This window comes from Echinops telfairi, unplaced genomic scaffold (assembly GCF_000313985.2).
Source record: "Echinops telfairi isolate 266 unplaced genomic scaffold, ASM31398v2 ScPeMD7_7467;HRSCAF=8505_0, whole genome shotgun sequence".
NCBI lineage: Eukaryota > Metazoa > Chordata > Mammalia > Afrosoricida > Tenrecidae > Echinops > Echinops telfairi.
In genome coordinates this window covers 10,358,735-10,373,380 of record NW_022111367.1, presented here as the reverse complement: position 1 = coordinate 10,373,380, position 14,646 = coordinate 10,358,735, and the positions used below count along the sequence as shown (strand labels likewise).

The 14,646-nt window shown below is 38.0% G+C and overlaps 1 protein-coding gene across 1 annotated transcript in view; it reads right to left on the bottom strand.

The window, feature by feature from the left end:
• PCCA (propionyl-CoA carboxylase subunit alpha) overlaps positions 1 to 14,646 on the bottom strand; it is a 427,069-nt gene that overhangs the window by 274,678 nt on the left and 137,745 nt on the right. Inside the window, exon 9 of the mRNA XM_004704279.2 lies at positions 7,904 to 7,982. Coding sequence (XP_004704336.1) covers positions 7,904 to 7,982 — 79 coding nt within the window. The remainder of the gene's footprint in view (positions 1 to 7,903; positions 7,983 to 14,646) is intronic.

Genomic DNA, 14,646 nt, shown 5'->3' with positions numbered 1-14,646 from the left:
GATAACAGTTGTATGAGCCCCTAATAAAATGTTTAAAAAAAAAAAAAAAGGACTTAACATGAACAATAATGAGAGAAAAGTATCCTTTTAAAGTATCATTCACTCTCTTGAAGTTGTGTTATAGGTTTTTCTGGTTTTCGGTATCTGAAACCCAGGATGGATGAACCTATGGGGACAGCAAGTAGAATAAAGGTTTCAGGTGAAGTGGGGTGCGGGGGGATACAGTGGTGGTGGGGTGTAAAAGGGAGATGATCTCAAGGAATTCAGGAAGGAAAAGAATGTCTGGAAACTGATTGTGCTAGCAACTGTGCAATATTGCTTCATGTGACTGAACTATGGAATGATATGTTACTAACTCCCAATTAATAAGTTTAATAAAATTTTAAAAATAAATTATAAAAATATAAATCTTATTACTTTAAATATCATGTTATTCCCAAACACGAAAATTTAAATAATTATTAAAGTATGCTTACTAAGTTCATACCCTATGAAATAAACTTATAGTAAAATTCAAAATGTAATGCATAAATGTGTAATAAAGTTTCCTAATTTCAGATTAAACATTTATGACATCAAAGTCAAAATCTTTCAATTCTTTTAATATGCAAACTATCTATCTATTAATATTAAAAATAAGCAAGACTTTTTCATTTTGCACCTGAAATCCGTAACTCTGGAAGTCAGCACTGACTTCTTGTTGCTAGGTTCAGTTGTGGGCAGTTCCATGCCAGTGTACTGCTGTGATAGTGTTTTTATTATCTTCAAAAATACTTTACTCGTATGTGACATTAATGATAATCTTTGCATTTTTCCATTCATAATTCTTTGGACTAGGTACAAAGATGGCGATCATCTTCCAAATTTCTTGGTATAGATGAGTGAGTGCTTCCATTGCTGTATCCACTTGTTGAAACTCAATTGGCATTTTGTCAATTCCTAGAGCCTTGCTGTTTGTCTTCAATGTAGTCAGTCTCTTCCTTCAATATTATCAGTTCTTGGTCATGTGCTACTGCCTGGAATGGTTTCATGACAATCACTTCGTTTTGTACAGTATGCTGTACAAAATCTTCCATCTTCTTTTAATGAATCCCAGCACCTATCGATATTTTGCTCATAAATAAAAAAACAGAGTCTATTTTGATTCACAGCAACACTGTAGGACAGGGTAGAGCTGTCCTGTGGGCTGCAATCTTTACAGGAACAGAACACTTCATCTTTCTCCTGAGGATAAGCTGGCAGGTTTGAACTGCTGACTTTGCTGTTAGCAACGCAACACTTTAAAGCTCACTAGGCCACCAGGACTCCTATTTTGCCCATAGAATCTTTAAATATTACAACTCTAAGCTTGACATTTTTCTTCAGTTTTCTCAGCTTGAGAATGCCAAGCATGTTCTTCCTGTTGGTTTTCCAACTCTAGCTTTGCACATTTCATTATAATACTTTGTCTTCTTGAGTCTCCCTTTGAAATATTCCGTAGCTATTTTACTTCATAATTTTTTCCATTCGCTTTAGATTCCAGACATGTATTTTGTTTTTCTTTCCTGTTTTTTTAATAACCTTTTGCTTTGCCAGGTATGAAGTTCATTAGTCCAGTTTTACCCCATGGTGCTACCAGGGTCCCCACCACCTGTGCATAGGGGTCACAGACTAAATCCTAACACTGAACTATGATACACAAAAGTCAAAATGGATGGTCTATGGGTTAAAAAGAGAACTATCCTTCTCTATGCTCACATCCACCCACACAGAACAAACACCCAGGCAAATTCACATAGTTAACCACAGCCCTGTAATAAGAAGGTAAGTCCACATGATCACAGGGAAGAACATAATTTGCTACATTAACTTAAACATTCAACAAAATTTAGTAATCACCAGTTCCAGGTGTTTCAGAGAGAGATTGAAAACCAGAACCGAATGAGCATTTCTCAATTTTAACTCAAATAGATTCAATATTAAGATCAAATAGATAATGATAGAAAACATAAAACCTAAGTTACCCTTGAATGCTCTCACACACTCAATTCAGCAAGTCTTACTGCTCTACTTTCAAAATTCAACTAATTCTCATCCCCCTGGCACTATTAGTTGATCAAAGCCATCATCAGTTCTTACACAGAATATTTCAATGGCCTCTTGACTTGTTTCCTTGTTTTCAACTCTGTCTCCTTTCAGTATATTACCAACAGTGGCAGTTACATAATCTGTCAACTTGAGCAAAGGGGTGTCTAGCCTGTCAATCAGGTTATAGCCAATCATGCCTCTGTGTGAGCATGGCCTTCTCCTGAGGATTCTGGGAACTCCTGTCTTCCTCCCTTGAGCCGGGACAAACACACTCTCTCTCTACTTCACATTCCTGTTGACAAGCCACATGGAGCCACACTGATGGAGCCAGAGCCCTGGAGCTGAAAGAGCCATATGGAAACCCATGCCAGTGCTGAGATGCTTATCAGGGCTGGTGTGGGTCTCCACGTGGCTCCTCCAGCTCCTGAGATGCTTACAATACCACTGGATCCACAAGACTTTCCACCCACTAGCCTGTGATCTTCCTGCATTCGACATCATTGCATGTGTTGTGTGAGTCTGAAGAGGAAATTATAGACTAGTATCAGACATACAGGCTAAAAATTGGATTTATGGACTTGATCTGGTCTGAGCTGGGATGTTTTCTCAATATTTGATTTATCTTTTATGTAAAGTTCATTTTCTATATATACATATACAGAAAGTTGTTTCTTATACACATATGGGTGTCTAAGAATTTGTTTCTCTAGTCAAATCAGACCAATACACCCACATAGCAATAAAGGTGATCCTCTTAAAGCCAACAGCAAAAATCTTGGTAACTGTTTAATCTGGATGATACCCATATGAGAATAGAATTTCACTGTATCCTATTTTGTTATATGTTTGAAAATTCTTATACTTAAAAATTATAATTAATGTTGACTTTAAGTCGCATGACTATCACTTCTCTATTCAAAATCCTCAAATGTCCTAAACCACAAAACAAAGCCCACTACTTTTGAACTGATCTCAAGTCTTACGAGGGGATACGCCCCCCGCAAAACAGAAAAAAAACTCTACTGGGTAGTGCTATTTTAGTACACGTTGTTCCCGCTAGGCAAGCATCGAGCAACTTGCTCTGAATTAATGTGTCGCCTGGGAAGGTGCTCTCTGGTCAGTGAATTTTTTTGTAAAATCAGTTTTGCTCAAACCTCATTTTTTGTGATGGCCAATTTAAGAGAACAGTGTACAACTATGAAATTTTGTTTCTTGCTCGGGAAAAATGCCACAGAAACTGTTGTGAGGATGAACACAGCTTACAAGGACAGTGTTTTGGAAAAAACTCAAGTGTATGAGTAGTTTTCTCATTTCAAAAAAGGTGAAATGTAGAATGATGACAAACCTCGTTCTGGAAGTCTGTCAACTTCCCAAATTGTTCTACCATGTCAGACTGTTAATCAACTTTTCTATTTAGAATTTCTGAAAAGATTGTGTGAGATGAGCCAGTGAGGGTGCAGTATAGCACCAACGAAACACTTAACTTTCCTTTAATTCTTTGGTGCTTCCTTCCCCCCATTATCATGACCTCAATTCTATCTTACAAATCAGATTAGACCAGAACATGCACACTGCTATAGATAAGAGCCTGCAACACAGGGAATCTAGGGTAGATAAACCACTCAGGGTCAACAAGGAGAGTAGAGAAACAAGGAGGATCAGAGGAGGATGAGGGGAGAAGGGGGGAATCTATCACAAGGATCAACCTAGAACCTACTCCCAGGGGGGACAAATAACAGAAAAAGTGGGTGAGGAGTGATGAAGGACAATCTAAGATATGGAAAAAATAATCTATTACTTATCAAGGGGTTGTGATGGAGGGTGGGCAGGGGAGAGAAGGGGGAGAAATGGGGAGCTGATATCAGGGGCCCAAGTGGTAAGAGAATGCTTTAAAAATGATGACAGCGGCATATGTGCAAATGTGCTTGATATATTGAAAAAATGTGTAGATTGTGATAAGAGATGTAAGAGCACCCAATATTAAAAAAAGAAAAAAAAAGATTGTATAACAATGCGAGACAAAAAGGCTTGATTTGTGGCAGACAAAGGGACTGGTTTTGCCACCACAACAATTCACCTGCTCATCAGCCATCTCAGTGCACCTGTTTTTGGACCCAAAAAAAAAGCATACTTCTCTTGCCTGGCACACCTTACTCATGTGACCTCACTCCTTGTGACTTCTTTTTGTTTCCCTGAATGAAGAGGGACATGAAAGGACAGTGATTTGAGGATGTAGAAGAAGTGAAGGAATAAACGAGGGAGGTACTGTCAGCCATCCAAAGAGATGAGTTTGAAAGATGTTTCCAAGAATGGAATTGCAGATTTTACAAATGTATTAAGTGTAATGGAGAGTACTTTAAAGGTGATAAGGTTGTTTTGTAAAAAAAAAAGTTTTTAATACATAGCTTTGAAAAAAATCCATTTTACGGAGCACCCCCATCATAGTCAACTTATACAACAAGTAGAACTGCCCATGGGGTTTTTAAGCCTGAAATATTTATGGAAGTAGACTGCCAGGTCTTTGGCCCAAGGAGCTTGCAACAGGTTCAAATAGCTGACCTTTTGGTTAGTGGCAAATATTAAAATCACTGCATAACTAAAGCTCCTTGCCAAGAATGGCCTGGTCTCTGCATAATCTGCCCTCTCCCCCACAAGCCCCTTCAAACTTCATCTTTTTATTCTATGTTTCCCTCCACCACGTGGCCAACTTGCTCTTCCTAACTCACTCAAGAAATGATCCTGTCAGGTTTATACACTTACTGTTTCCTTGCTTGCACCCATACCTCCCTACACTTCTGGTTCCCTTCTCGAAGAGGCCTACCCTGACAATTCTATTTAGAGTAAGCATTTAGTCCAGCATTCCCTGGCTCTTCCCTGCCTTTGTTTTTCTGTAAAGTACTAATCATTTTTCACAATTGTGGCAGTTACACAATTTCATGCCAACTTGAGAAAAGAATGAAGGATAGAGTCCAGCCTGTCAATCAGGTCACAGCCTAATAATCCCTCCTTGTGGGCATGGCCTTCTCATGAGGATTCTAAGAACTTCCTCCCGCTTGATTCTGCTATCAGAAGAGGCGGATCTCTCTCTCTCTCTGCTTCACATCCTGTTGACAAGCCACACAGAGCCATGCTGATGGCAGTGAGAGCCTTAGAGATATGTCCACTGCCATTGGATCCACAGGACTTTCCACCCACCAGCCTGTGATCTTCCTGTATTCAGCATCACTCCATGTGCTGCATGAGTCTGAAGAGGCATTCATAGGCTAATATTGAATTATGGGCTAATATTGAACTTGTGGACTTGATCTGGATGGGCTGGGATGTTTTATTGATGCATAATTACTTCTTGATATAAAGTTCTGTCTTATACACATGAGTGCCTCTGGATTTGTTTCTCTAGTCAACCTGGACTAACACAACAATGGTATATAATTTAGTTTTACTTTGTTCATTGTGTCTGACTCATGTTTGTATCATGGACCCCATTTGCAGAACAAAAGAGCAAAAATAAATTGCTTACAATGTTTTTAAATACACAACCTGAAAGAATTCATACAGTATAGTGAAATATAATTAACAAAGTACTTTAAAAAACAAATTGTGATGTATGGGCTTGTTTATTAAAACACTGAATAATCTCTAGCACAGACCAAACAATCATTATATCTTCAATATGTGTGCAACACTATAATACGTTAATGAAATATATGATTTCCTATTAGTGAAAAATTAATAGATACTATTTACAAACACTACTACATTATGTCACTATTTGAGGGAGCTTCAAAATGCTCATGGAAAGAATTCCATTATTTTTAGGTCCATTTTTACATAAAATATTAAATTCCAGTTACAAGTTTATGAAAGAAATATGTATTTCTTTTTCCCATCTTAGTTCGTGTGCTTCCTCTAAATTCTATGGATCTGTGGCTTTAAAATAAAGAACATCTACCCTAGATTATAAACTCCATGAAGGAAAGATATTTGGGGGGTGGGGGGTGGGGAACAGGTATGTTTCTGTTTGATCAGTGCTGCATTTCCAGAACCCAACTAGACCAGTGTGTGTTGAATAATAAGCTCTCACCAAATATTGCCAATCCTTAGTGAATGTATTCTTCTTGGATAAGGAGGCATAAAATGGAAGCTGAGCATCTAATGAGATTCAGTTAGTAGATGGCATTAGTGCCACCCTGGGAGTGAGTCTGGTGTTTAAAAACTTGCACTCATCATGTAGCATCACTCCATTGCTAACTACCTGGTGCTCGATCGATCTAAACTGATTTTCCTTTTCATTACTTACCTATAGAGGAAACGTTACCAACAAGGTGCCTTCCCACAAGATTGAGAAGGATAATACTACCTCTAAGAGAGCTTGACCTGACTTGCTAAATTTGAAGCCTAATTAATGAGCTAGGTTTGGCTTCCACTGCACTGGACGACTGACTTTCCCACGAAACCACTCGGGTCCCTATCAGCCTCGCTGAAATCAGTCTCTAATACCAACTACACCTGATGTCAACACCTTTCCATAACTTGTGCTTTCTGAATTTCATTTGTCACATATCAACCAACTGTTCCATTTCAGATTTCACCTTCAAATTCCTCTTATACCCTTTCCATTTATAATAATTCATATTTATCATGACTCTAATTAGCTCCACAACTAGATCATAAATTAGCAAGTGGGAAACACACCTGGTTGAAAAAAGCAGCAACACAATTTATTCTTCAATTTCCTGAGTAAAAGTGGCATTCACTATCCCAAACCTACTTGCATGGAGGCATGTAACTCCTAACTTTAATGAGTTATAAACAAGAATGGGATAATCTCTTTTAAAACTTTTAAACTATATGAAAAATAGCTTATACAGAAAGATTTTCGTGGTCTCCCAAAGTTATTTCCATGAAAACATGATTAAGAAAAGGAAGAAGGAACAGGGAGGGAGAGAGGGGAGGAAGAAAAACAGGGTTGGGGAAAAAAGGAAGCAATGAAATAAAACCAACTAAATTAACTACTTAGACTACCAAGATCCAAGAATACCAAGTCAGCATTCGCAATAATTCAGAGATTTTACTCCTCCCTTGCCTCCAAAAAGCAGTCATCAGTCTCTTCTGTGGTCAACCCTGAAAACCAGCAAAGAATACAACTCTGCAGAGTCCCATAAAGCCTGCTTGTATTAGCCAGTTTTTCAAACAATTCTAATGGCTCTGATGTAATCAATACTTTGTTTTTATAATTTTTTTGTTTTGTTTTTATAATTTATGTAGTAAGAGTTATTTTTTATTTATGAAGGAAATATTCTAAATTTGCAATAGAGGGCATTCCACTTATAGGATATAATCTCAATTTCAGAAGAAGAGAGAATTTATTTCACACTATTAACCATCAAAGTAATTGCTTTTATAGGTTAATAAAAGAAAGTAAGCTCACTGGGGTGATATATAAAATCTCAGTGAAATTACAACTGCTTTAAAATATACATTTGTCTTAAACCTTGAGCTTATATTCAAAATTATACCACCAAATTTTTGCCTATAAAACAATCAGACAGTTTTAAAATATCAAACTGAAATTTTAAAATATGTATTATAAAAACAAAAAGATGATCCCTTGTCAATGGCTAAAAAAAGGAAAAACACTTTTACATCACATGATAATCATTAAAATTCAAATAAGGTTGGCATCTGCATAATTTTAATTGTTTTCTCATCTAAGAGAATAAAAATCATATGGCTAGCATAATTACTCGATTATGCTTTTGGTATCTGTTTGTCAGTTCAATAAAACCCTGGTAACTGTAATTTACATCAAAATGCATTTTGGACAGAACCTCACCTGGTCTCTTCATCATCCCAAGCGATCCGCATGCCTTTCCCACCACCACCTGCTGAGGCCTTGATCATGACAGGGTAGCCTAGCAGCAGGGAAGAATTAGACAGAAGTTCAGACTTTGATCATGTGGATGTATGAACATGACAACTGACCACATGTTCAATAACGCAGAAGACAATAACTAATTTATCTAAAAGTTCCTTACGTTAGAGTTAGGTAAATGATGTTATATACATTTTTAAAATAAGTGAATGTGGTCAGTTTCCAAGAACAAGGCTGTTTGTATCAACAAACATAATGACATTTTCTCCATAAATGAAATAAGTTAGCAAAACATAAATTTGCAATGAATTTCAAAATCTGAAATAGATAGAAATAGCACGATCTGAAACAAGAAGAAACTTATAGCACCAAGAGAAAACACACATACACACACAAAAAAGTATGATCCCCCAAGCCGATGTTTTCCTGCATAACAAATTAAGTTCCCTTTTTCAAAACATAGTGATTTATAGGTATATGAGGTATTTTCAACTGAAAAGTCAGAGGGAACCCCTATTGCTTTTGTCAGCAAGAAGTGACACAATAGTATTGTGAAAATCAAGCCCTCGCTATTATATTATGGGCGGAGCCAACAGATCACCAATATCAATTGAGAAGCTATTATGGGATCATATGCACTGAACATAGTACCTCGGCTAGCAGGTATTGTGAAAATATGAAATATGGCCTCAAACACAAGACACTACACTTAGTTTGAAATGAGAAAATAAAATAATAAAATATTCTTTGGCTAAAGCATTGAGTATTTACATTAACACCAATTAAAAAATTTGGCAATATCATATATAATGATTATCAAGAAAAGTGTTTTTTTAAAAAAAGGAGTGTTTTGTTTTTACATTTTTAGATATGGTGACGATACCCTTATGTCTGAAACCACTTGTTTATCATCTTTTCTAAAGAAAGTAGATATCAGTGAGTCTGTAACAGGTTCTTCAGGATCTGAAATGCTCTAATATCAGAAAAAATCTAGTTGTAGAATCCTTAAGGGAAAGGGAAGGGGAAGGCTAAATGTCACAGGCCTTCTGACCCCTGCATCACAAAACATCACTCTGAACTTTAACTGAGTTAAAGTGATTCTTGCTTCCGGTTTCATAACTACTTCAGTGTTGTTGCGGTCATTTTAATTTAAGCAACATTGATGTTTTTGTGGATACTTATGCTTACATGGAGTACGTTTTTAGGTTTTTGATGATCATAAGTAATGCTAAGTACAGTGAGAAGATAACATATTGTTTTTACATTGGGAACCTTATCATTGAAGAGAGAGGGAAAGTACCTAGCTAATTATATCATTGGGGATTCAGAGGAGGAAAAACTGTAGAAAGGTAGAGATACTATTGAGATAAGTATGTTTGTAAGAAGGGGGTCCTTAAACAGATTATGAAACGTGAACATGAGTTGAACACTTCAGGAAAAATAGTGAGAACAGAGAAAATTGAAAACACATGAGCAAAGCTTAAACAATAACTAGTACAATTCAGTAAAATATCAAGGAGGTTAGTAGGGGAACTGAACTAAAAATGCCGGCTGCTAGCGCAAAGTAGGGAAGACTGTGCGTGCCACAGGTCCTCCCTGAGAGTGGGAGGACCAGCATCTGTCTGGGCAGCGCTGTGCCACCACAGCGAATGTCGCAAAGAGGGATCCAGATGGAACTCGGGAACAATGAATTAGCCTATTCCTGAGCAGTGAAGAAGATCCTTTCTTTTTCTTTTTTTTTTTAAGGCATTTTCTAAAAATTAGAATCTAGCATGCCTGAGAAAATCGTTTAAAATCATAATCTCTTCATTATACACATGGATCTTATACACATGGATCTACATGCTTCAAAAAGCACATGTCATCAAAAAATATCCATATAAGAGTTGACTATTAGAAATGTTACAGCTATAATTTACATATCTAATATATTCAGTTCTTTCTGAGGATGAGAAAGTTTTTATTTAGTTTTTCTGGTTTCATTAGAATCACCTAATTCATCTAATATACAATACAGGTAAGAAAAATGATGAAAATCGAGAGATATATGGAAGCGAATACTACCATGGACTAATGGACCAAGAAAACACCAGTCTCTACAACCTTGACACCAACAAGAACTAGATCAACCTGTGGGTCGCGACCCCTTTGGGGGTGGAATGACCCTTTCACAGGAGTCGCCCATCATAACAGTAGCAAAATGACAGTTATAAAGTAGTAAGGAAAATAATGTTATGGTTGGGGATCACCACCACATGAGGAACTGTGTGAAAGGGTCACGGCATTAGGAAGGTTGAGAACCACTGTGTAGATGGTACCTGGCTACCATTACCAACTGCTCTAAAGAGGATTACATTAGAAAATCCTGGACAGAGTGAGAATAAAAATATAAAAACTCAAATTAATAAAAGAAATTGGATTTACTGGTTAGGTAGAGACAAGTGGGACTCCCAAGTTTATGGCCCTTAATCAGTCTTCAGGTCTGGAACTGAACTCACTCCTGGCTAGACCAATCAACCATTTAAGAACAAAAGGGCAGCATCTAGTCAGGGCAAAAGTTCAAAGTCAGGAAAGAGGGAAGAATGGAAATAGGAAACACGGGGAGAAACTGAGTTAAAGTAATGTGACACTGAGGGGATTACAAAGAATGAGGTGAAACAAAATATGTATACATTGTTGAATGTGAAACTTGGGTAATAGAATTGGTGATCCGCTCTTTATACCTTCACCTGTAAATCTTTATAGGAACAGATAGCCTCATCTTTCTCCTACAGAATGGCTGATAGGTTTGAACCACTGACCTTTTAGTCATCAATCCAATGTTTACCTGCCAGCTCTAGGGCTCAGTATACTATGTGCTACAATACTGCTCTGTCCCATACGAAGATGAATAATTGAGAAAATCCCCTGTTCTGTGGAGCTTATTCCCTAGTGGGGAAAATGTACAAATATGTCTATAATCATAGACATATATTGGGCTTGAGCAGAGGCCCAAAAAGACACACAGTCCATCCACTTCCTCAGTGTATTGCCATATAAGTACATAGGCCAACACCTCTATTTTTTATGAATTAACATATTTACATATGTATATACCTATATTTATGCCTCTATTCATAGCTTTGCTTCCTAGATCTTTCCTTTTTCCTTTTACCCTCCTCCTGTCCCACCATCACACTCGCCCTTCTTCTGCCTTAGTAATTACTTGCAGCTAGGTTGCTGTTGCTCCAACACCACTAGGTGTTGGTCCTCTTCATTGTTGATTTCAATTCCCTAGTTGTTCCCCATCTATGGTGTTGCTTGCTCACCGCTCCCTTCCCTGAACCCCTCCTCCCCTCAAGGCCCTCCAGAACCATCTGTCCATTGCTTTCTCCTCAGGCTTACTTCCCAAGCCTATCTTATGTAGGTAGGCAACACCAAAAATAATAGACAAAAGATTGAATAAAAAGAGGGGGCGGAAATGAAAACACATATGTAATTCCAGGTCTGACTGCTAACCTTTATGACTATCTCCCCACCAGTCCTGGGGGTTCAGGGAACTGCCCCTCCTAGCCTAAAGTCTACTGTGGGGGCTCCTCAGGGGCTTTGTGGCTTTGCTTTGCTCCCATTGCAGATCTGTTATGTTCCCTTCTTGGTGCACCCCACTGTTGGGGGGAGTCAAACCAGACTCACTCTGTGCCATGTGTCCCCAGTATTGTCCCCAGTATTGTCCTCTGTCGGAAGACCTTCCTCTTTTAAACCGCTTTACCCTCCACTTTACCAAGTGTGCTATCTTCTCTAGGGACTGATCTCTGTTGATAACATGCAAGTACCTGAGGCAAAGTCTCAACATCATTGCCTCTAAGGACCCTTCTTCTGGCTGTGCTTTTCCCCCATGCACATGAGTGATTGAAACTACCATGACTTGTTCAAGCGTACCTTAGTACTTCACGTAACCACTTTACTTTATAACACTTTTCAGAGGTTTTGTGTAGCAGATTTTCCGATGCAATGCACTATTTGATCTCTTAATGGTTTCATCAGTGAATATTGATTGTGGATACAAGCAAGATGAAATCTTTGACAACTTTAATGCAATAAACTTCAATGTGACAGTCTCCTCCTCAAAAGGCCCAGAGCAGCAGTTCTCAACCTGCGGGTGGTGACCCCTTTGGGGGTTGGATGACCCTTTCACAGGAGTCACCCAACTCATAACAGTAGCAAAATTACAGGTATGAAGCAGCAAAGAAAATAATTTTGTGGTTGGGGGGTATCACAGGGTCACGGCATTAGGAAGGTTGAGAACCACCGCTTCAGAGGGCACATGGGCCAACCTAAACCTTAACTAATTCTAGCATCTAGAACTGTAAGCAAATAAAGTTCTGTTGTTTTAAGTCAGTCACCTAGTTTGTGGTACTTTGTATGGCAGCCTTAAGAAAGTAATACACTAGCAAAAAAAAATTAATAATAACCATAGAAAAAAATATCAGATATACAGAATATGAATTACTAGCAGTGATAAAGAGATACTACAGAATGAAAAAGGAGATAATTAGGAAGACGTAACAATTCAATAGATATATGTACAAAAGAGCTGCAAGTATATGAAGAAAACACTGAAACGAGAAAATAATCAATAATAAAAATTGGAAATTTTGATAGCTCTCTCTTTAGTAAATGATAGATTAAGATGAGAAAAAAGTAGCAAGAATAATAAACGACTTGAAAAATACTATCAGGCAATAGGTCTAAATGACATTTATACAATACTCCACCCAGCCACTCGAAAGCAAAGAAAGAAACTTCACTTCCATTTAGTCAATTTTGATTCGCAACAACCCCACGGGGCAGGGCAGGGCTGGCTGGCCCTGTGTGCTTCTGAGTCTGGAAATCTTCCTGGGAGTACACAGTCTCATTTGTTTCATGGAGCCACTCGTATTTTCGAACTGCTGACCTTGTGGTTTGCATCAGAGCTCCCCGCCCAGCAAACATTATAATATAAAATCTTTTTAAGTTCACAGGGAACATTAAGTTTGATAGAGCAAATGTTGATCTATTAAAAAACAAAAAAGTATAAAAAAAGAAAGTCTCCTAAAGAAGAAAAAAAGATTTTTGTTTGATCTCAATTTCTACCTTTAAACATTTTATATAAAAGTACTATATATATATATATATATATATATACATATATATATATGAAGGACAACACTGGAGACTGTGCGGGAATTTCACTCAATCTGACCCCACCACACTGAGGTGAAACACTAATGGCATGCACCAGAACAGCAAGTGGAACAGAGTAACAAAGTCCCCAGGGAATACCAAAAATAGACTTTGGGGACAGAGCATGGCACCCCATCAGATTCGACCAGAAAACACTCCTAAAGGTTAACAAACAGACCTTGAGCTATTTACAGACTTTTCACTTTTTTTGTCTTCGGTTTATGTTGGTGGCTGTTGTTGCTTTGTTTTCTTTAGTTGATTTGTTTTGCTCTGTCTTGTTTTAAGTGCATATTATTATCTCTGCAGGTCTATCTAGTTAAGACAGGCAGGATAAACAATCTGGAGGAGAAAACAACAGGACCAATAGTTGGGGGGGGGCGGGGGAATATGGGAGAGGGAGAGGCGGGGTAAAGGAAGTGGGTGTTAACAACCCCACGGACAAGAGAACAACAAATGATCTAAAATCAATTGGCGAGGGTGTAGGAGGCCTGGAAGGGTTGATCAAAGGCAATACAACCAAGAGGAATTACTGAAACCCAAATGAAGGCTGAACATGATAGTGGGACAAGAGGAAAGTAAAAGGAAATAGAAGAAAGAACTAGGAGGCAAAGGGCATTTATACAGGAATTAAATATAGAAAGGAATTATAAAGGGCATTAAATACAGGAATGTACATATGTAAATATATGTATATATGATGATGGGGAAATAGATCTATGTGCATATATTTATAGGTTTAGTATTAAGGTAGCAGATGGACATTGGACCCCCACTCAGGTACTCCTACAATGCAAGAACACTTTGTTCTATTAACCTGGCATTCCATGATGTTCACTTTTCCGACACAATCGCTGAAGACAAATGTGTGCATAAGCAAATGTGGTGAAGAAAGATGATGGTGCCCGGCTATCAAAAGATGTAGTATCTGGGGTCTTAAACCAGGCGTCCTCAAACTGCAGCCCGCCGAGGACATTTATCTGGCCCACCAGGTGTTTTTGCCCCATTTGTTTGTTTACTTCAAAATAAGATATGTGCAGTACGCAAAGGAATTTATTCATAGTTTTTTGGTTTTTTTTAACTATAGTCCAACCCACCAACGGGTCTGAGGGACAGTGAACTGACCCCGTTTAAAAAGTTTGAGGGCCTCTCTCTTAAAGGCTTGAAGAGAAACAAGTGGCCATCTAGCTGAGAAGCAACAAAGCCCACATGAAAGAAGCACACCAGCCTGTGTGATCACAAGGTGGCTAAGGGATCAGGTATTAAAGAACAAAAATCATATCATTGTGAATGAGGGGAAGTGGGGAGGGGAGACCCAAAGCCCATCTGTAAATTACAGAAGTGTCACAGAGAAGAGACGAGCCAGTCAGGGTGCAGGATAGCACTGATGAAACATACAACTTTCCTCTATTACTTTTTTTTTTTAAACATTTTATTAGGGGCTCATACAACTGTTATCGCAATCCATACACACATCAATTGTGTAAAGCACATTTGTACATCAT